Source organism: Onychomys torridus, chromosome 8, assembly GCF_903995425.1.
Source record: "Onychomys torridus chromosome 8, mOncTor1.1, whole genome shotgun sequence".
Taxonomy (NCBI): Eukaryota; Metazoa; Chordata; class Mammalia; order Rodentia; family Cricetidae; genus Onychomys; species Onychomys torridus.
This window is the reverse complement of record NC_050450.1, coordinates 39,309,199-39,324,976: the sequence shown is the minus strand read 5'-3', so window position 1 is coordinate 39,324,976 and position 15,778 is coordinate 39,309,199. Positions and strand designations below refer to the sequence as shown.

Here is a 15,778-nt window from a genome sequence, read left to right as displayed (position 1 = left end):
TGTGTGTCTGTTTCATACACATATGTGCACCCCTGCATGTGGACATATGGAAGGCAGAGCAAGGTGTCTGGTGCCATCCTCTATCAATCTCCAATTTATTGCCTCGAGACAAGGTCAAACATTCACATTTACAAAACAAAAATAATCTTTGTTTTGTTTTCATTGTTGAAACAGCATCTTATTATGTAGCCTTACCTGGCCTGGAACTCACAGAGCTCCTCCTGATTCTGCCTCTTGAGTACTGGAATTAAAGGCATCTTCCACCAGACCCAAACAAATAAATCTTGTCAAGATAGTTTGTCAACAAGTCTCTAGTTCTCATGGCTAGAAAATGTCTAGGTCTGTAGACCACAAGCACTCCAAGGGCCAAGGCTGACAAACCAAAGGGGGCTGCTCCTTCCTGGTCACCATTTCCATCTGAGTTGACCAAACTCCTGTTTGTGACACCATAAAGGGAGCAGTCTAATGCCTTTTTCTAATGCTCACAGGCCCTTAACTTGGATGAATTCCACCCACAAAAGAAAGACCAGCAGGGGAAACACACAGGATGCTCAAACATACTGGGTCCTTGGGTAAGATTGCCTAAGAATCAAGGCTGGTCCCTGAAGAACCTACCCAATGACACCAGAAGGGAGGCCAAGGAAAGTACAATCGAAAAAGAGTGCGGGGAATAGTAAGCTTGCAAATAGGCAGGGCAGGCAAATGTGGACAAGAGCAAAGAACCAGGACCAGTGAGATGGTTCAAGGGATCAAGGGGGTTACTACCAAGCCTGATGACCCAAATTCAATCCCCTGCACCTACATGGCAGCAGTGTGAGAAACGATGATTTTCACTTCACAATAAGAGTCCGGGAGGGGCTGGAGAGGTAGCTGAGTGGTGAAGTGTAGCTGGAGTTTTCCTGCCTGGCCCACAGTCAGGACAAATCTCTCTCACCCGCCAGGCCCATAGATGCTCAGACCCAACCAAGTAAACACACAGAAACTGATATTATTTACAAACTGTATGGCCGTGGCAGGCTTCTTGTTATCTACTTCTTCTATCTTAAATTAACCCATTTCTATTAATCTATACTTTGCCACGTGGCTCGTGGCTTACCATTACCTTACATCTTCCGTGTCATGGAAGTGGCTGGCAGCGTCTCCCTCCAGCCTTTCACCTACCAGAATTCTCTTCTCTCTTGTCCCGCCTATACCTCCTGCCTGGCCACTGGCCAATCAGAATTTTATTTACACAGAGCAATATCCACAGCAGTGAAGAGCACTGCTTGTTCTAACAGAGGACCCTGGATTGATTTTCAGAACCACTATGCATTCATTGTTGGTGACTCCAGTCTCAGAGGATCTGATGTCCTCTTTTGGCCTCCTTGAACATTTTACACAAATGGTGCACAGACATACATATAAATAAAACACCATACACATCAAATAAAATGAGCAAAAAAAATGTAAAGGAGAGCACTGGAGACACAGAGCAGCATAGTGAACTATTATGATCCTGCAAAGCAGGCATCAGCTCTGAGAAAATGAGGCAAGAACACTGGTTCTTAAGTTCCTGATTGTATTTCCCTGTCCCTGAACTTCCCATTGGCTGAGTTTTTCAGGGAGATACAAGATTAGTATAGTCCCCACCAAACACCTCATCCTCCTAGGGCTTGAGATGCACCCCTCAATTTCCAGATATAAGGGCTCAGTCACATAGTTGGCTACAACTTTTCAATCCTAGGATAAACTCCAAAGCACTCAGGCAAGCAGGCACCAGCTGCTAGACATGAGTCTAGTGCCTCCTGCTGAGCTGAGAGTCCCTGATGAGTGATCATACTGAAGATGGACCAGAATGATTTAATTCTCACAAAAGGAGAGAACTAAATCCCACAAGTTGTCCTCTGACTTCCATATGCCATAAGGACAAATAGACAGAGAGAGAGAGAGAGAGAGAGAGAGAGAGAGAGAGAGAGAAAGAGAGAGAGAGAGAAAGAGATAGAGACACACAGAGAGACAGAGAGACATGGGGGCAAAGGTAAATACATAAAAAACAATAAATTTCTTTATTTTTAAGAAAAGAGTAAAGAACCAATATTATAGGGTCTTAGCATGACAAGTATGTTCTGCCCTCCATGACTTGATCCTTGAGTGTGGGAAAAGGCTCTGCCTCCTTTGGCACGTGAAGAAATAACTACATCCCATTACTGATAATTTACCTCTGTGGTCACTTCAAGGCTGTTGTCTGCGACCCCTAACTCAGGATGTGTACCTGGAACAGGAGGCAGCCAATCACATATATGCAGTCAGTTTGCCCTTTCTGGCTTTTCTCAGCTTTATGTCTTTCTATTAGATTTATATGTGTAATATCACAGCTAATCTTAGCTACTGTCATCCGTTTACCCATCAGCCTTGGGGCTGTTTAGTGCTGCCAGCTGTTCACTGGTTTATTTTGAGGATCCACATAAAAAATCTTAACTTTCCCTTTTTTAAAGTTGATTATGACCCAAACACATCATATTCATGTGTGAAGTTACCAAAGAATCAAGATTGAAAGGAAAAAAAAAAAAAAAAAACCCGAATCCCTGAAAAACCAGATCAAATAGGTCCAATAGATAGAACCTAATTTAAAATTGTTGTCATCTGCACACAGGTCAGTTTTGTTTGGGGATTTTACCAAATAAATCTGAAGTTAGTCTTAACTTTTAAAGTTGCCCTTTCGAGAATCTGACTGCTTTCTCAATTCTTTAACTCCTGGCCTACTCTATCAATATCTGCTGCTCAGAAGAAGAAGGAACCTCCTAGGAGAGTATTAGTTACTTTTCTGTTTTGATAAAACACTGTGACAACTTATAGGAGAGAGAGTTTATTTTGGCCTATGGTTCCAGAGGGATAAGAGTCCATCATAACAGAGAACCATGACAGTGAAGGGCAGGATGCGGAAGCTGAGAACTCATCTTCAAAGGCAAGCATGATGCAGAGAGGGAATGGAAGTGTCACATAACCCCCACTGGCATACTTCCGCCAGGAAGGCCACACCTTCTAAACCCCAAAACCAATAGTGCCACCAACTGGGGACCAAGAGTTCAAATGTGAGAGCTTATAAGGGACATTTTTAATCAAACCACAACAGTAACCATCGGGCCGAGGACTCTGATTCCAGCATTTTGTTAACAAAGGGTGTTATTTGTTACAGTGACAAACACAGGCTGAGACATTGCTGCCCCCAGAGTAGAGGAGACTGTGGGAGGTTATAGTCTGTTCCCAGAGTCACTAGGAACCTCTGGGTCCTACACTCTGGGTTCATGAGGGGCCAGGAGGAGAGTTTAGTGTCTGTAGGGAAATCCTGTAGCCAATCACTATTAAGCTTTACTACATGAAGAAATGTTTTCCATCTCCTGTGTTTTTTGTGATAGTTAGGTGACAGGACTCACTTAACATTTGAGGAGAGACAAATGGCACCCATGTGGAGGACAAAGATGTGCAGGGAGAGAAAGATGGGGTGAGGTTCACCAGCATGAAGATCACTGCGGTCAGAGCCAGGACAGACTCTGGACAGAGCTGGTGGTTAGAACCGGAAGGACCTATAAGCCAGCTGAATGGAGGAAGAAAAGGAGTGAGGACCCAGAGACTCTGAGGGGAGAGCTACCGAAGACTGACCACTGCCCCACCCAGGAGATGGAGGTCAGAACTGTCTGGATATGAAGAAAGAATATGACAGCTGACATGGACATCTGGCCTTCAGTACGCACTAGATGAGGGCTGGAACTCTGGACACTCGCGCCCATGTTCCAGAAACTCTAAAGTCCTGAGTTCCAATTATAATCCTGACATTAATTCATGTCCCCATGTCCCTAGGCATGACTGTGACTCTGGACTTCAGCTTTGTAAGGAAATCTCTGCTTCCTGGAGCCCATGAGAACATGAAGGGACATACGCATTTTATGGGTGAACAGAGCTGCTATCCAAGGCTTCCTGATACCTCCTAGGCAGCCCCAAGAGTCATGCTGAGGAACAAAACCCTGAAATGTTAGGTGAGAAGGTAAGGTGAGAGGTAGAGTTCTGAGCTATAGAAAGTAGGAAAGGGACCCCAGTCTGGGACAAAAGGGAATCACCAACACCTCAGTTACCAGAGGTTCTGAGAGTGGAGCACTCTATAACCAACAACCTCTAGTTGTCTAGCATGGGTGAGTTAAACTTCCTGTGGGTCATTTACCAGGCTAACCACAGCTCTGTTTGAGGCCACAGGGACAGGTGACTCCATCATCTCTTAAAATCCCCTAATCATTGTGGCAGCCAGGATCTCAGGGGATGTTAACACATCCCAGTTCAGAATGATTCCAAATGTTCTCAATCTTTCTTGTCTGTGAAATAAGAGTCTTTGAATCATCCCTTTGAAGAGAAATGTTGCACGAATCCTAAATGGTCTTATAATAAAAACCTGGAACCAGATATTGGGGTAAATGCTGAAAGATCAGAGAGACAAAGGAACAAGCCACAGCTACTTCTCACCTCACCAACTCCATGAATTCTCTGACCAAATGTCCCTGAGTCCTCAGCTGGAAGGGTTCTCATTCCTGTCTCCTCACACCATATATGCCTTTCTCCGCCCAGTCATTTCCCTTCCTTTGCAAGCTTCCTAGTGCTGGGACTAATGGTGTGTGTGCTTCCCAAATAGTGGAGTTAAAGGTGGGTGCCACCACTGCCTGGCTGTTTGTCTCCTAGACTGGATCAATCTCAGCATGGCCTTGAACTCACAGAGATCCAGACAGATCTCTGCCTCCCAAGTGCTAGGATTAAAGGTGTGTGCCACCACTGCCTGACCTCTATGTTTAACTCTGTGGCTGGTTCTGTCCTCTGAGCTTCAGGCAAGCTTTATTACTTAGATTACAAATATCACCACAGAAATAAATTTCAGAGTGTGTGACAGAGAGTATTAGTCAGCATCCAAATCAAAAGCATAATCACCATCATCTATCACTATCCCAAGGCAAGATCATATGAGTACTAGATGGGCCTGAGTATCTGTTTATAAAAATACATGATGTCTAGGAGCCCTCTTAGCTCTAGAAATTTCAGATTCTAGGATCTGAGAATTATCTTCCTTAGGGCTCCTTTGATGTCACGATTCCTCAGGCTGTAGATGAAGGGATTGGCCATGGGTGTCACCACTGTGAAGAGGACAGAGGCCACTGCGTCCTGTAGTGAGTAGGAGGAAATGGGGTGCATGTAAACTCCCAGGATGGTACCATAGAAGAGGCAGACCACAGTCAGATGAGAACCACATGTGGACAGGGCTTTTCTTATCCCATGAGCAGAGGGCATCTTCAAGACCTTAGAGTAGATGTAGGCATAGGAAACAACAATGCATACAAATGGTGTAATAAATATCACTGCACCCTCGGTAAAGGCTGTGACATCATTGATAAAGGTATCAGAACAAGAGAGTTTCAGGACAAGGTAGGGGTCACAGAAGAAATGGGGTACTGCATTGTAGGAGCAGAAGGTGAGTTGAACCATGAGAAGAATGTGCAAGAGAGCATGCAGGTTTGTGATGACCCATGATATCAGAACCAGGAGGACACAGAGTCTGGGCCTCATCATCATGGTGTAGTGGAGTGGGTGACAAATGGCCACATAACGATCATAGGCCATCACACTCAAGAGGAAGCCGTCCATGTTGCCAAATATGAACATAAAGTACATCTGGGCCATACACTCCGTGTAAGAGATGGACTTGCTTCCCACCATGTGATTCACCAATGCCTTGGGGACAGTGACTGAGGAAAAGCAGATATCAACACTGGAGAGGTTGGCCAGGAAGAAGTACATGGGTGTGTGGAGATGAGGGTCACAGCTGATGGCCAGGATGATGAGAAGGTTCCCAGAGATGGTGACTATGTACATCCCCAAGAACAGCCCAAAGACAACTTCTTGGTCTGACTCTTCAGAAAGTCCCAGGAGGAGGAATTCTGTGATGATCGTCTGATTGTCACCGTCCATGTCTTTGGAAAGAGAGTTAGATCCATGTAGTGAAACCATTCACCAACACTTGAAGAAAACTGTTGTGAACTTTGGAAAATTTTGGTTATTATTTGAGAATTAACTGCTAATAAAATGCCTTACAATGTACTTTTATAGCAGCAAGTGTTCCATTGTTAAAAGACTGAATTCCAATGGCTATGATCTTATTGACTCTGCTCTTGTTTCCCAGGGACATATATATGTGCAATTTATACAATAGTTAACCCAGTCTAGGAATTGACGTACTACATTCCACTGTATACATGAAGAAACTGAGCAGTGGGCAGCTAGATGCTTTATCAAAAATTACTGATTGATATCAGTGAGAGTTCAAAACAAGCTAATGGTCTTGTTCTCTGTGTTACACATAGACACACTTGGGCATGCATGCTCACACATACATGAACATAACCACACATAGGTGCATGAATGCACACACCATGCACAACACACATAGATACACAAACACGCACATAGATATTATGTAACACAACGTACATGTTCTTTTGTCTGAGCAGGAATTTCTGGGTGTAATTAGCCCTCCTGCCTCAAATCCAGCCGGCTGGGAGAACAGGCAGGCACCAAGTCCCCAGCAATTTCTACGTTATATTAGCTACCACTGATTACATTGTAATCAAATGAAAAGTCACTACTAAGTGTCACATATTATAAACCCAGAGGTTGTGCTGTGGCTTTTCTGCTTCTTCACAATTGGGGAGGCCAATAGGCTTTGACTGGCTGCTGTGCTTTCTCATTCTATCAGCTACGAAGATGTTTTCACCACAGCTCACAGCTGTTTGTCTGCTCATCTGAGCTGTGGGCCGGACTCCTGTGTGCAGTGTCCCCTCTTGACTGCACTCAGAAGAGGGGGGGCATACATAGTCTAAGCGCAATGTTTCCTATTGGAGAAAAAAGGTTTGACAGGTGGATAAAATGCAGATTCATGGGCATCTCAAAAGACAAACCCAAGGCTAAGAAATCACCATGGCCAGCAGGTCAGGATCACATCTGGACTGCAGTGCCCATGGAGGGATGTCAGGCAATTTAAGCTGAGAAAGGAGGAGAGTCACCATGGGGGTGATCAAAGGCCCAGGGAAAGAGAAGAGAGGTGACAACTCTCTTGTGAAATGGCCTGGCTGCTGGGACAGAACTTGATATGGGACCTGATAATGTTGTTTATGGGATGTATGCATGGCAGACACAGTGAGGCAACCACACTGTGAGAGCGAAATGGAGCAAAGCGCTGACATGTGAAATCCAAGTTAACTTCCAGAACGTTGCAATGGATGTAGAACCATGTAACAACAACAGTAAAATCTAGAAGGAGGCCTGGGGAGATGGCTCAGTGGGTAAACCATGTGCCATGTAAGTGTGAAGACCTGAGTTCAAATCCCCAGAACCCACATAAAACTCCACACCATAGGTATGTTTTCTATCCCAGTGCTTTTATGATGAAATGAGAAGCAGATCTCTATATGAGTGCTGTGGCACATGTGTTCCTACACTCACAAACATCCATGTACACACACACACACACACACACACACACACACACACACACAACCTAGAATATGCTTCCAATGGGTCACAGGGTCAGTTGGAGTATAGAAGTAGAGATGATAGACAGAGTGCTCAATAGTTCATCAGGACCAACAAAAGTGTCCTTTGACTGTAGTTGTTAATGTTCTCTTAGAAGCCAGGTAGTTTCCTATCAAAGAAATAGAAAAAGATGCACAAAGGGATGCAAAGTCAACTTGTTTCAGTGGGGCAAGACCACAGCTAAGGCTCAGTTCTGAGAGCACTAAGCTGCAGTGATTCCATATTTTCTTATGCTGTTCATTAAGAGATGGTGAACACTGGAATAATCAGTTCCTGAGAATAATACTAACATAATGGTTTGAGCCCTAGGGGTACAAATAACACAGGACATCACTGTATTATGGTAGGTCATGCATGGATGCCCCTTTCTTTGATTGGCTCTTCAATTCCAGCATTTGGATTTCAATTCCACTTTCCCTAAGCTTCCATTTGGAGACAGAATTCTGCTGCCACAACTGTAAAAAAAGAACTTTCAGGATATTTATATCCTAATGTGTGTCTGTTTTGCTGCATTGATTTCCATGAGTTGGGAAAGTGTCCGGTGTATCTGAGTGCCAGATGTGCAGCTATGTCTGAATCACTGGATGTTGAAGACCCTGAACCTTAAAGGCTGCTTTGTCTCTGGACTCCAGCTCAAGTCAACACCCCACTGCTTGTTTCAGTAGTATCCAAGCAGCCACAGTCTGAGACATGGTCATTATACACCCACACACCCCAGAGGATGGACAGAGAGCAAATACGAAGACCAGGATAAATAATGGCATTCTCTGTCTCTGTTTCTCTGTCTCTCCCTGTCTCTGTCTCTCCTTGTGTGTGTGTCTTTGTGTCTGTCTCTCTCTGTGTCTGCATCTCCCTTGTGTGTGTCTCACTCAGTGTTTCTCTCTCTCCCTCCCTCCCTCCCTCCCTCCCTCCCTCCCTCCCTCCCTCATTCCTTCTCTGCCCCCACCCCGACCCCTGATTCTGAACAGGCTTTGTAACAGCTGCAGTACTGCTCCGAACCCACTAACCTCCATTATGTCCTTCTGCTTGCTCTGCCCACTTTGTGGATTCCAATGTGTTCCTAGGGCAGAGCACCTCATGGCCGAACAAGGCATGGGCATATAGGAGTGAGATGCTTTTCCTCCTTTGAACTTGGTCAGATGCAGAGGGTGAATGAAGTTCTTTCTCTGTCAACCCATGTGCTGGAGTCCATGGGAATTTTCCTGATTTGGGGGCACCCTCCTCTGCTCCCTCAGCCACCTTACCTGGGCACTCTGGGCTGCTGTCAGGTGTCTTCAGTTAAGTTCTGTCTCTGCTCCTGCCATGTTTGAGGCTTGGTTTTGAGAAATCCACACTTGAAGCTGAGAAAGGAAGGACCTTTTGTCCCTAAAAGAGAACCTTTAGAATGAGGCATGTGGCTTTCTCTGGTCAAGCTTGGATGGTTGGGAGTGAATAAGTTGATTCTCCATCCCTGGAGATGGTGCCTGCATGAAGGTGGCTGCCAGGTTTGTGTTCCCCCAGGGTAGATTTCTCAGAGGTTCTAATTAGAGACAAGGATGAAGTATTCACAGTCTGTATTCTGTCTGGGCACTGAAAATTAGGATCCTCAGAAAGTCAGTTCTTGTACAGGTGCTCACTGCTAGGGCTCTATCCTTGGTTAATTATTTATATTTAATCATGTTTGACAAGATGGTGCTTACAAATGTATACATATATATATATATATATATATATATATATTATGTTGTGTCACAATATATAAATGTTATGAATCATGTAGCAATACAATATAAAATTTTGTCAAATAATAGTAGAGTTAAAGTCAGCATGAACTTGATGCCAAAATCTAGTGAATACATTACTAGAAATCAGACCACAAACAATTAATGTCATCATTATTGGTATGGCCTAAAAACAAAATTGGAGCCCTCTATGAAGTATTAATCAATTACCAAACCCAACAACAATGGCTTGTATAACAAGTATATGAATGATGCAGAAAAAGCACTTGACAAAATAGTAAAAATATTAATGAAAAACACCCCAATAAATCCCAAATCAAAGGGCTCCTTAACTTGATGAAAGGTTTTTTACAAAAAGATTTCATTGCAAGCAGTAAGGTGCCCAATATTAGTCATTATGTCATGTATTTCAACTGTTCTTCCTCCAAATGACTTGGCTCATCTATTTTTTTTTAAAAAATTAAGGTTTTTGATTTGACAGGAATAAATCTATTCACTGTTTTTAAAAATAATTTATTTCCTTCTGAACTTTCAATGTCCTGTATTTCTCTAATCATTGGACTCTTCTTTTTCTTCTTTTAGTTTGTCAAAAACAAAACAAAACAAAACAAAAACACAAAATGACTTGTAGGGCCAGAATGATTGTTCAGCAAGTAAAGACACTTGACACTAAGTGTGAGTTTGATCCCTAGACTATACACAGCCAGAAGAGAGAACTCACTCCTAAAAGTTACCCTCTGACCTTCACATGCACACACACATACACACACACACACACACAGAGAGATAGAGATAGAGATAGAGAGAGAAAGAGAAAGAGAGAGACAGAGACAGAGACAAAGACAGAGAAATGTAATTCTTAAAAATGGCTTGTAGATATTGACATAAAGATATTACATACATTTTTAAATTGTTTCTCTTTCTTTTCTCTTTTGTGACAGGGTCTCACCACACAGCCCATGGATACCTGGAAATCACATCCTTTTGTCCAGGCTCCCAAGAGCTAGTGTTAAAGATCTCACTGTATGCAGGGGGCACAGCAATGACAGTGCAAACATGACCACTCCATGGTGTGGGTAAAGGGAAGGCAGGTTTTCATTGCTCATCTGAGAGAGAACAGTCAGAGGATCGGGAAGAGTTCAGAGCAGACAGAGAAAGAAATAGACTGAAGATGGCCAGGGCTGTCTGAGAGAGAAGAGAGAACAACCAGAAACAGAGTAGAGACGCGTAAATGAGAATAGCCAGAGCAGAAAAGAGTGAGGCTGGGGGATGGCCGAGTTGTAAGAGGGGTGAGCAGCTGTGGGGAGGGAAGCCCTTGAGCTGGAGGGAGTTGGGGTAGAGGAGGTGAGAGGGCTAAGATGCCAGCATGGACATGTGTAACAGGTACTGTGATACCAAGGGGGCCTAGAAGTCAGCACATGCTTTGGTCTGCTGAGAGGCACCACAGGGAGGCATATGAGCCTTTCAGTAGACGGGAACTGACTTCACAAATGCCTGAGGAATGCTGGCTTTTATCTAACTACCAGAAACACTATAGTCCAGCTTGAGCTCATATCTGGATATAAGGACAGCCTTTTAAAGTTTGGGAAATCGGGGTTTCCTTTGGATCTGAAACACCACCAGGATTGGCTTCGTATATGATACTTTTATAAAGTGTACTTTAAAAATGTTGACTCTAGGGGGAAGACCTGCCCATCTTGGCCCCAGGTTCTGGCCATAGGGCAGGAACCCAAACCCCACCGGGAAGGTTCCCCTTCTCCAAGACCTCCGGCAGACCCTACGATCTCCCTGCCCTGCCCCCACACCCATCCGTCTGAGACCCCAGCCACTTCCTGAGACTTAGAAACCAGCCCCCAGCTTCCATTCTGCCCCAGAACTCCTATCTGGACCAGAGGTGAGTGCCTGGGGTCATAGCCAGAGAGGCCCGCCCCTAGGTCCCACCCCTGGGCACCAGCCATCCTCCGGGAAGACCTGCCCAACTTGGTCCCAGTTTTTGGCCATCCAGTGGGCCCCGGGAAGGTTCCACTTTTACAGGACTGCAGGCAGACCCTGTAATCTCCATACCCTGCTCCCACACCCATCTGCCTGAGACCCCAGCCACTTCCTGAGACTCAGAGACCAGCCCCCAGCTCCCATCCAGCCAGCACTCCCATCTGGACCAGAGTTCCCATCCAGCCCAGAGCTTCCATCTGGACCAAGAACGAATCCACAAGGAGATGGGCAGACATCAATGCAGAAGTACATACAACAAAATAAAGAGCAATACAGCATCACCAGAACCTAGCCCTCCTCCAACAGCTAGACCTGAACATCACAAAACGAAAGATGCAGAAGAAAACAACCTTATGAATAACATCACGAAGAGGCCAGAGCCTTATATAGAAGGAAAAAAAAATGAAGTGGAGGAACAGACAAACAATAAATGGGAAGAACACTATAAAAAACTAGAGGAAAGGACAATTAAAGCAGGAGAAAACAATAAGTCCCTGAAAGAAAATCATGAAAAAGCAATGAAACAAAATGAGGGAAACAGTCCAAGACCAGAAAAGGGAAATAGAAAAAATGAAGAAGACACTAGCAGAGGGAATTCTGGATACAGAAAATCTGAGTAAACGAACAGGAACTTCAAATGCAAGTATAACCAATAGAATGCAAGAGATGGAAGAGAGGATCGCTGGTGTTGAAAATACGGTAGAAGAAATAGATTCATCAGTCAACAAAAACACTAAAACCAACAAAGTCATGACCCAAAATGTCCAGGAAATTTGGGACACCATGAAAAGACCAATCCTATGAATAATAGGGATAGAGGAAGGAGAAGAATACCTATCAAAGGCACAGAAAATATATTCAACAAGATCATAGAAGAAAACTTTCCCAACTTAAAGAAGGAAATGCCTATGAAGATACTAGAAGCCTATAGAACACCAAACAGACTAGACCCCCCCAAGACCCCTTGCCACATAATAATTAAACAAGAAAACATACAGAATAAAGAAAGAATATTAAGAGCAGCACAGGAAAAAGGCCAAGTGACTTATAAAGGCAAACCCTTCAGAATAACACCTTATTTCTCAATGGAGACTTTGAAAGCCAGAAGGACCTAGACAGATATAATGCAGACACTAAGAGACCATGGATGCCAGCCTAGACTAATATACCAATCATCATAGATGGAGTGAACAAGACATTCCAGGGCAAAGCTAGATTTAAACAATACTTGTCCACAAACCCAACCCGACAGAAAGCACTAGGAGGAAAATTCCAACCTAAGGAAGTCAGATACACCCTCAAAAACACAGGCATTAAATAACACCACAGCAGTAATCCCCAAAGAAGAGAAGTACAGACACCCTACCTCCATAATAAATAAATAAATTAATAAATAAATAAGTAACAGGAATGAACAATCACTGGTCATTAATATCCCTTAATATCAAGAGGCTTAATTCGCCTATAAAAAGACACAGACTAACAGAATGGATACGAAAGCAGGACCCATCTTTCTGCTGCATACAAGAAATACACCTCAAATTCAAAGATAGACACCTCCTAAGAATAAAAGGCTGGGAAAAGACTTTCCAATCAAATGGTCTTAAGAAGCAAGCTGGTGTAGCCATCCTATTATCCAGCAAAATAGACTTCAAACTAAAATCAATCAAAAGAGATCAAAAAGGACAACACATAGTCATCGCAGCAAAGATCCACCAAGATGAAGTTTCAATTCTGAACATTTATGCCCCAAACACAAGGGCACCCACATATGTAAAAGAAACATTACTAAAGCTTAAATCACATATAAAACCCCACATATTAATAGTGGGAGACTTCAACACCCCACTTTCACCTCTGGACAGATCTGCCAAATTGAAACTTAACAGAGATATAAAGGACTTAACTGATGTTATGACTGAAATGGACTTAATCAATATCTACAGAACATTCCATCCAAACAAAAAAGAATATACCTTCTTCTCAGCACCCCATGGAACCTTCTCTAAAATCTACCACATACTTGGCCACAAAGCAAATCTCAACAGATACAAAGCAATTGGGATAACCTCCTGCGTTCTATCAGACCACCATGGTTTAAAGTTAGATTTCAACAACAACAAAAACTACAGAAAACCTACAATCTCATGGAAACTGAATAATGCTCAACTGAATCACCAATGGGTTAAGGAAGAAATAAAGAAAGAAATTAAAGACTTCCTAGAGATCAATGAAAATGAATACACCACATACCCAAACTTATAGGACACTATGAAAGCAGTGCTAAGAGGGAAATGCATAGCATTAAATACCCACATAAAGAAGTTGGAGAAATCTCACACTTGTGACTTGACAGCACACCTGAAAGCTCTTGAAAAGGAAGAAGCAAAGTCTCCCAGGAGGAACAGACACCAGGAAATTATCAAATTGAGAGCTGAAATCAATAAAATAGAAATAAAAAGAACAATACAAAGGATTAATGAAACAAAGAGTTGGTTCTTTGAGAAGATCAACAAGATAGACAAGCCCTTATCCAAACTAACCAAAAGATAGAGAGAGAGCATCCAAATTAACAAAATCAGAAATGAAAAGGGGGGCATAACAACAGACAATGAGGAAATCCAGAGAATCATCAGATCATACTTCAAAAACCTCTGCTCCACAAAACTGGAAAATCTAAAAGAAATGGATAATTTTCTGGAAAGGTACCACATACCTAAGTTAAATCAAGACCTGATAAACCATTTAAATAGTCCAATAACCCCTAAGGAAATACAATCAGTCATTAAAAGTCTCCCAACCAAAAAAAGCCCAGGGCCAGATGGTTTCAGCACAGAATTCTACCAGATCTTCAAAGAAGAGTTAATACCAATACTCTTTAAATTGTTCCACATAATAGAAGCAGAAGGAATATTACCAAACTCCTTCTATGAGGCTACAATTACCCTGATACCTAAACCAAACAAAGATGCAACAAAGAAAGGGAACTACAGACTGATTTCCCTCATGAACACTGATGCAAAAATACTGGCAAACAGACTCCAAGAACACATCAAAACAATTATCCACCATGATCAAGTAGGCTTCATCCCAGGGATGCAAGGGTGGTTCAACATACAAAAGTCCATCAATGTAAACACCATATAAACAAACTCAAAGAAAAAAACCACATAATCATCTCACTAGACACAGAAAAGGAATTTGACAAAATCCAACACCCCTTCATGATAAAGGTCTTGGAGCAATTAGGAATACTGGGAACATACCTAAACATAATAAAGGCAATCTACAGCAAGCCAACAGCCAGCATCAAACTAAATGGAGAGAAACTCAAAGCAGTACCACTAAAATCAGGAACAAGGCAAGGCTGTCCACTCTCCCCATACTTATTCAATATAGTACTTGAAGTTCTAGCCAGAGCAATAAGACAACATAAGGAGATTAAGGGGATACAAATTGGAAAGGAAGAAGTCAAGCTTTCCCTATTTGCAGATGACATCATAGTATACATGAGTGACCCCAAAAATTCAACTAAGGAACTGATACAGCTTATAAACACCTTCAGCAACATAGCAGGATACAAGATCAACTCAAAAAAATCAGTAGCCCTCCTATATACAATAGATAACATGCTGAGAAGGAAATCAGAGATACATCACCCTTTACAATAGCCACAAGTGATATAAAATACCTTGGGGTTACTCTAACTAAGCATGTGAAGGACCTATATGACAAGAACTTTAAGTCCCTGAAAAAAGAAATTGAAGAAGATGTCAGAAAATGGAAAGATCTCCCATGCTCATGGATAGGCAGGATTAACATAGTAAAAATGGCGATCTTACCAAAAGCAATCTACAGATTCAATGCAATCCCCATCAAAATACCAGCATAATTCTTCACAGACCTGGAAAGAATAATACTCAACTTCATATGGAAAAACAAAAAACCCAGGATAACCAAAAGAATCCTGTACAATAAAACAACCTCTGGAGGCATCACGATCCCTGACCTCAAGCTCTACTATAGAGATACAGTAATAAAAAGCAGCATGGTACTGGCATAAAAACTGACATGTGGACCAATGCAATCAAATTGAAGACCCTGACATTAATCCGCACACCCATGAAAATATAATTTTTGACAAAGAAGCCAAAACTGTACAGTGGAAAAAAGAAAGCATCTTCAACAAATGGTGCTGGCATAACTGGATGTCAACATGTAGAAGGCTGCAAATAGATCCATATCTGTAACTATGCACAAAACTTAAGTCCAAGTGAATCAAAGACGTCAACATAAATCCAGTTACTCTGAACCTGATAGAAGAGAAAGTAGGAAGTAGTCTTGAATGCATTGGCAAAGGAGATCACTTCCTAAGTATAACACCAGTAGCACAGACACTGAGAGAAACACTCCATCAATGGGACCTCTTGAAACTGAGAAGCTTTTGTAGAGCAAAGGACATA

At 42.6% G+C, this 15,778-nt stretch overlaps 1 protein-coding gene across 1 annotated transcript; it reads right to left on the bottom strand.

The window, feature by feature from the left end:
• Nucleotides 1-5,061: 5,061 nt before the first annotated feature.
• Nucleotides 5,062-5,982, bottom strand: LOC118590039 (olfactory receptor 1361-like). The gene has a single exon (XM_036197834.1). The coding sequence runs from the start codon at nt 5,980-5,982 to the stop codon at nt 5,062-5,064; it is 921 nt and encodes a 306-aa protein (XP_036053727.1).
• Nucleotides 5,983-15,778: the final 9,796 nt, after the last annotated feature.

Excerpts from the sequence above, each read along its gene's own strand:
- LOC118590039 (XM_036197834.1), bottom strand. The coding sequence starts at position 5,982 with ATGGACGGTGACAATCAGACGATCATCACAGAATTCCTCCTCCTGGGA.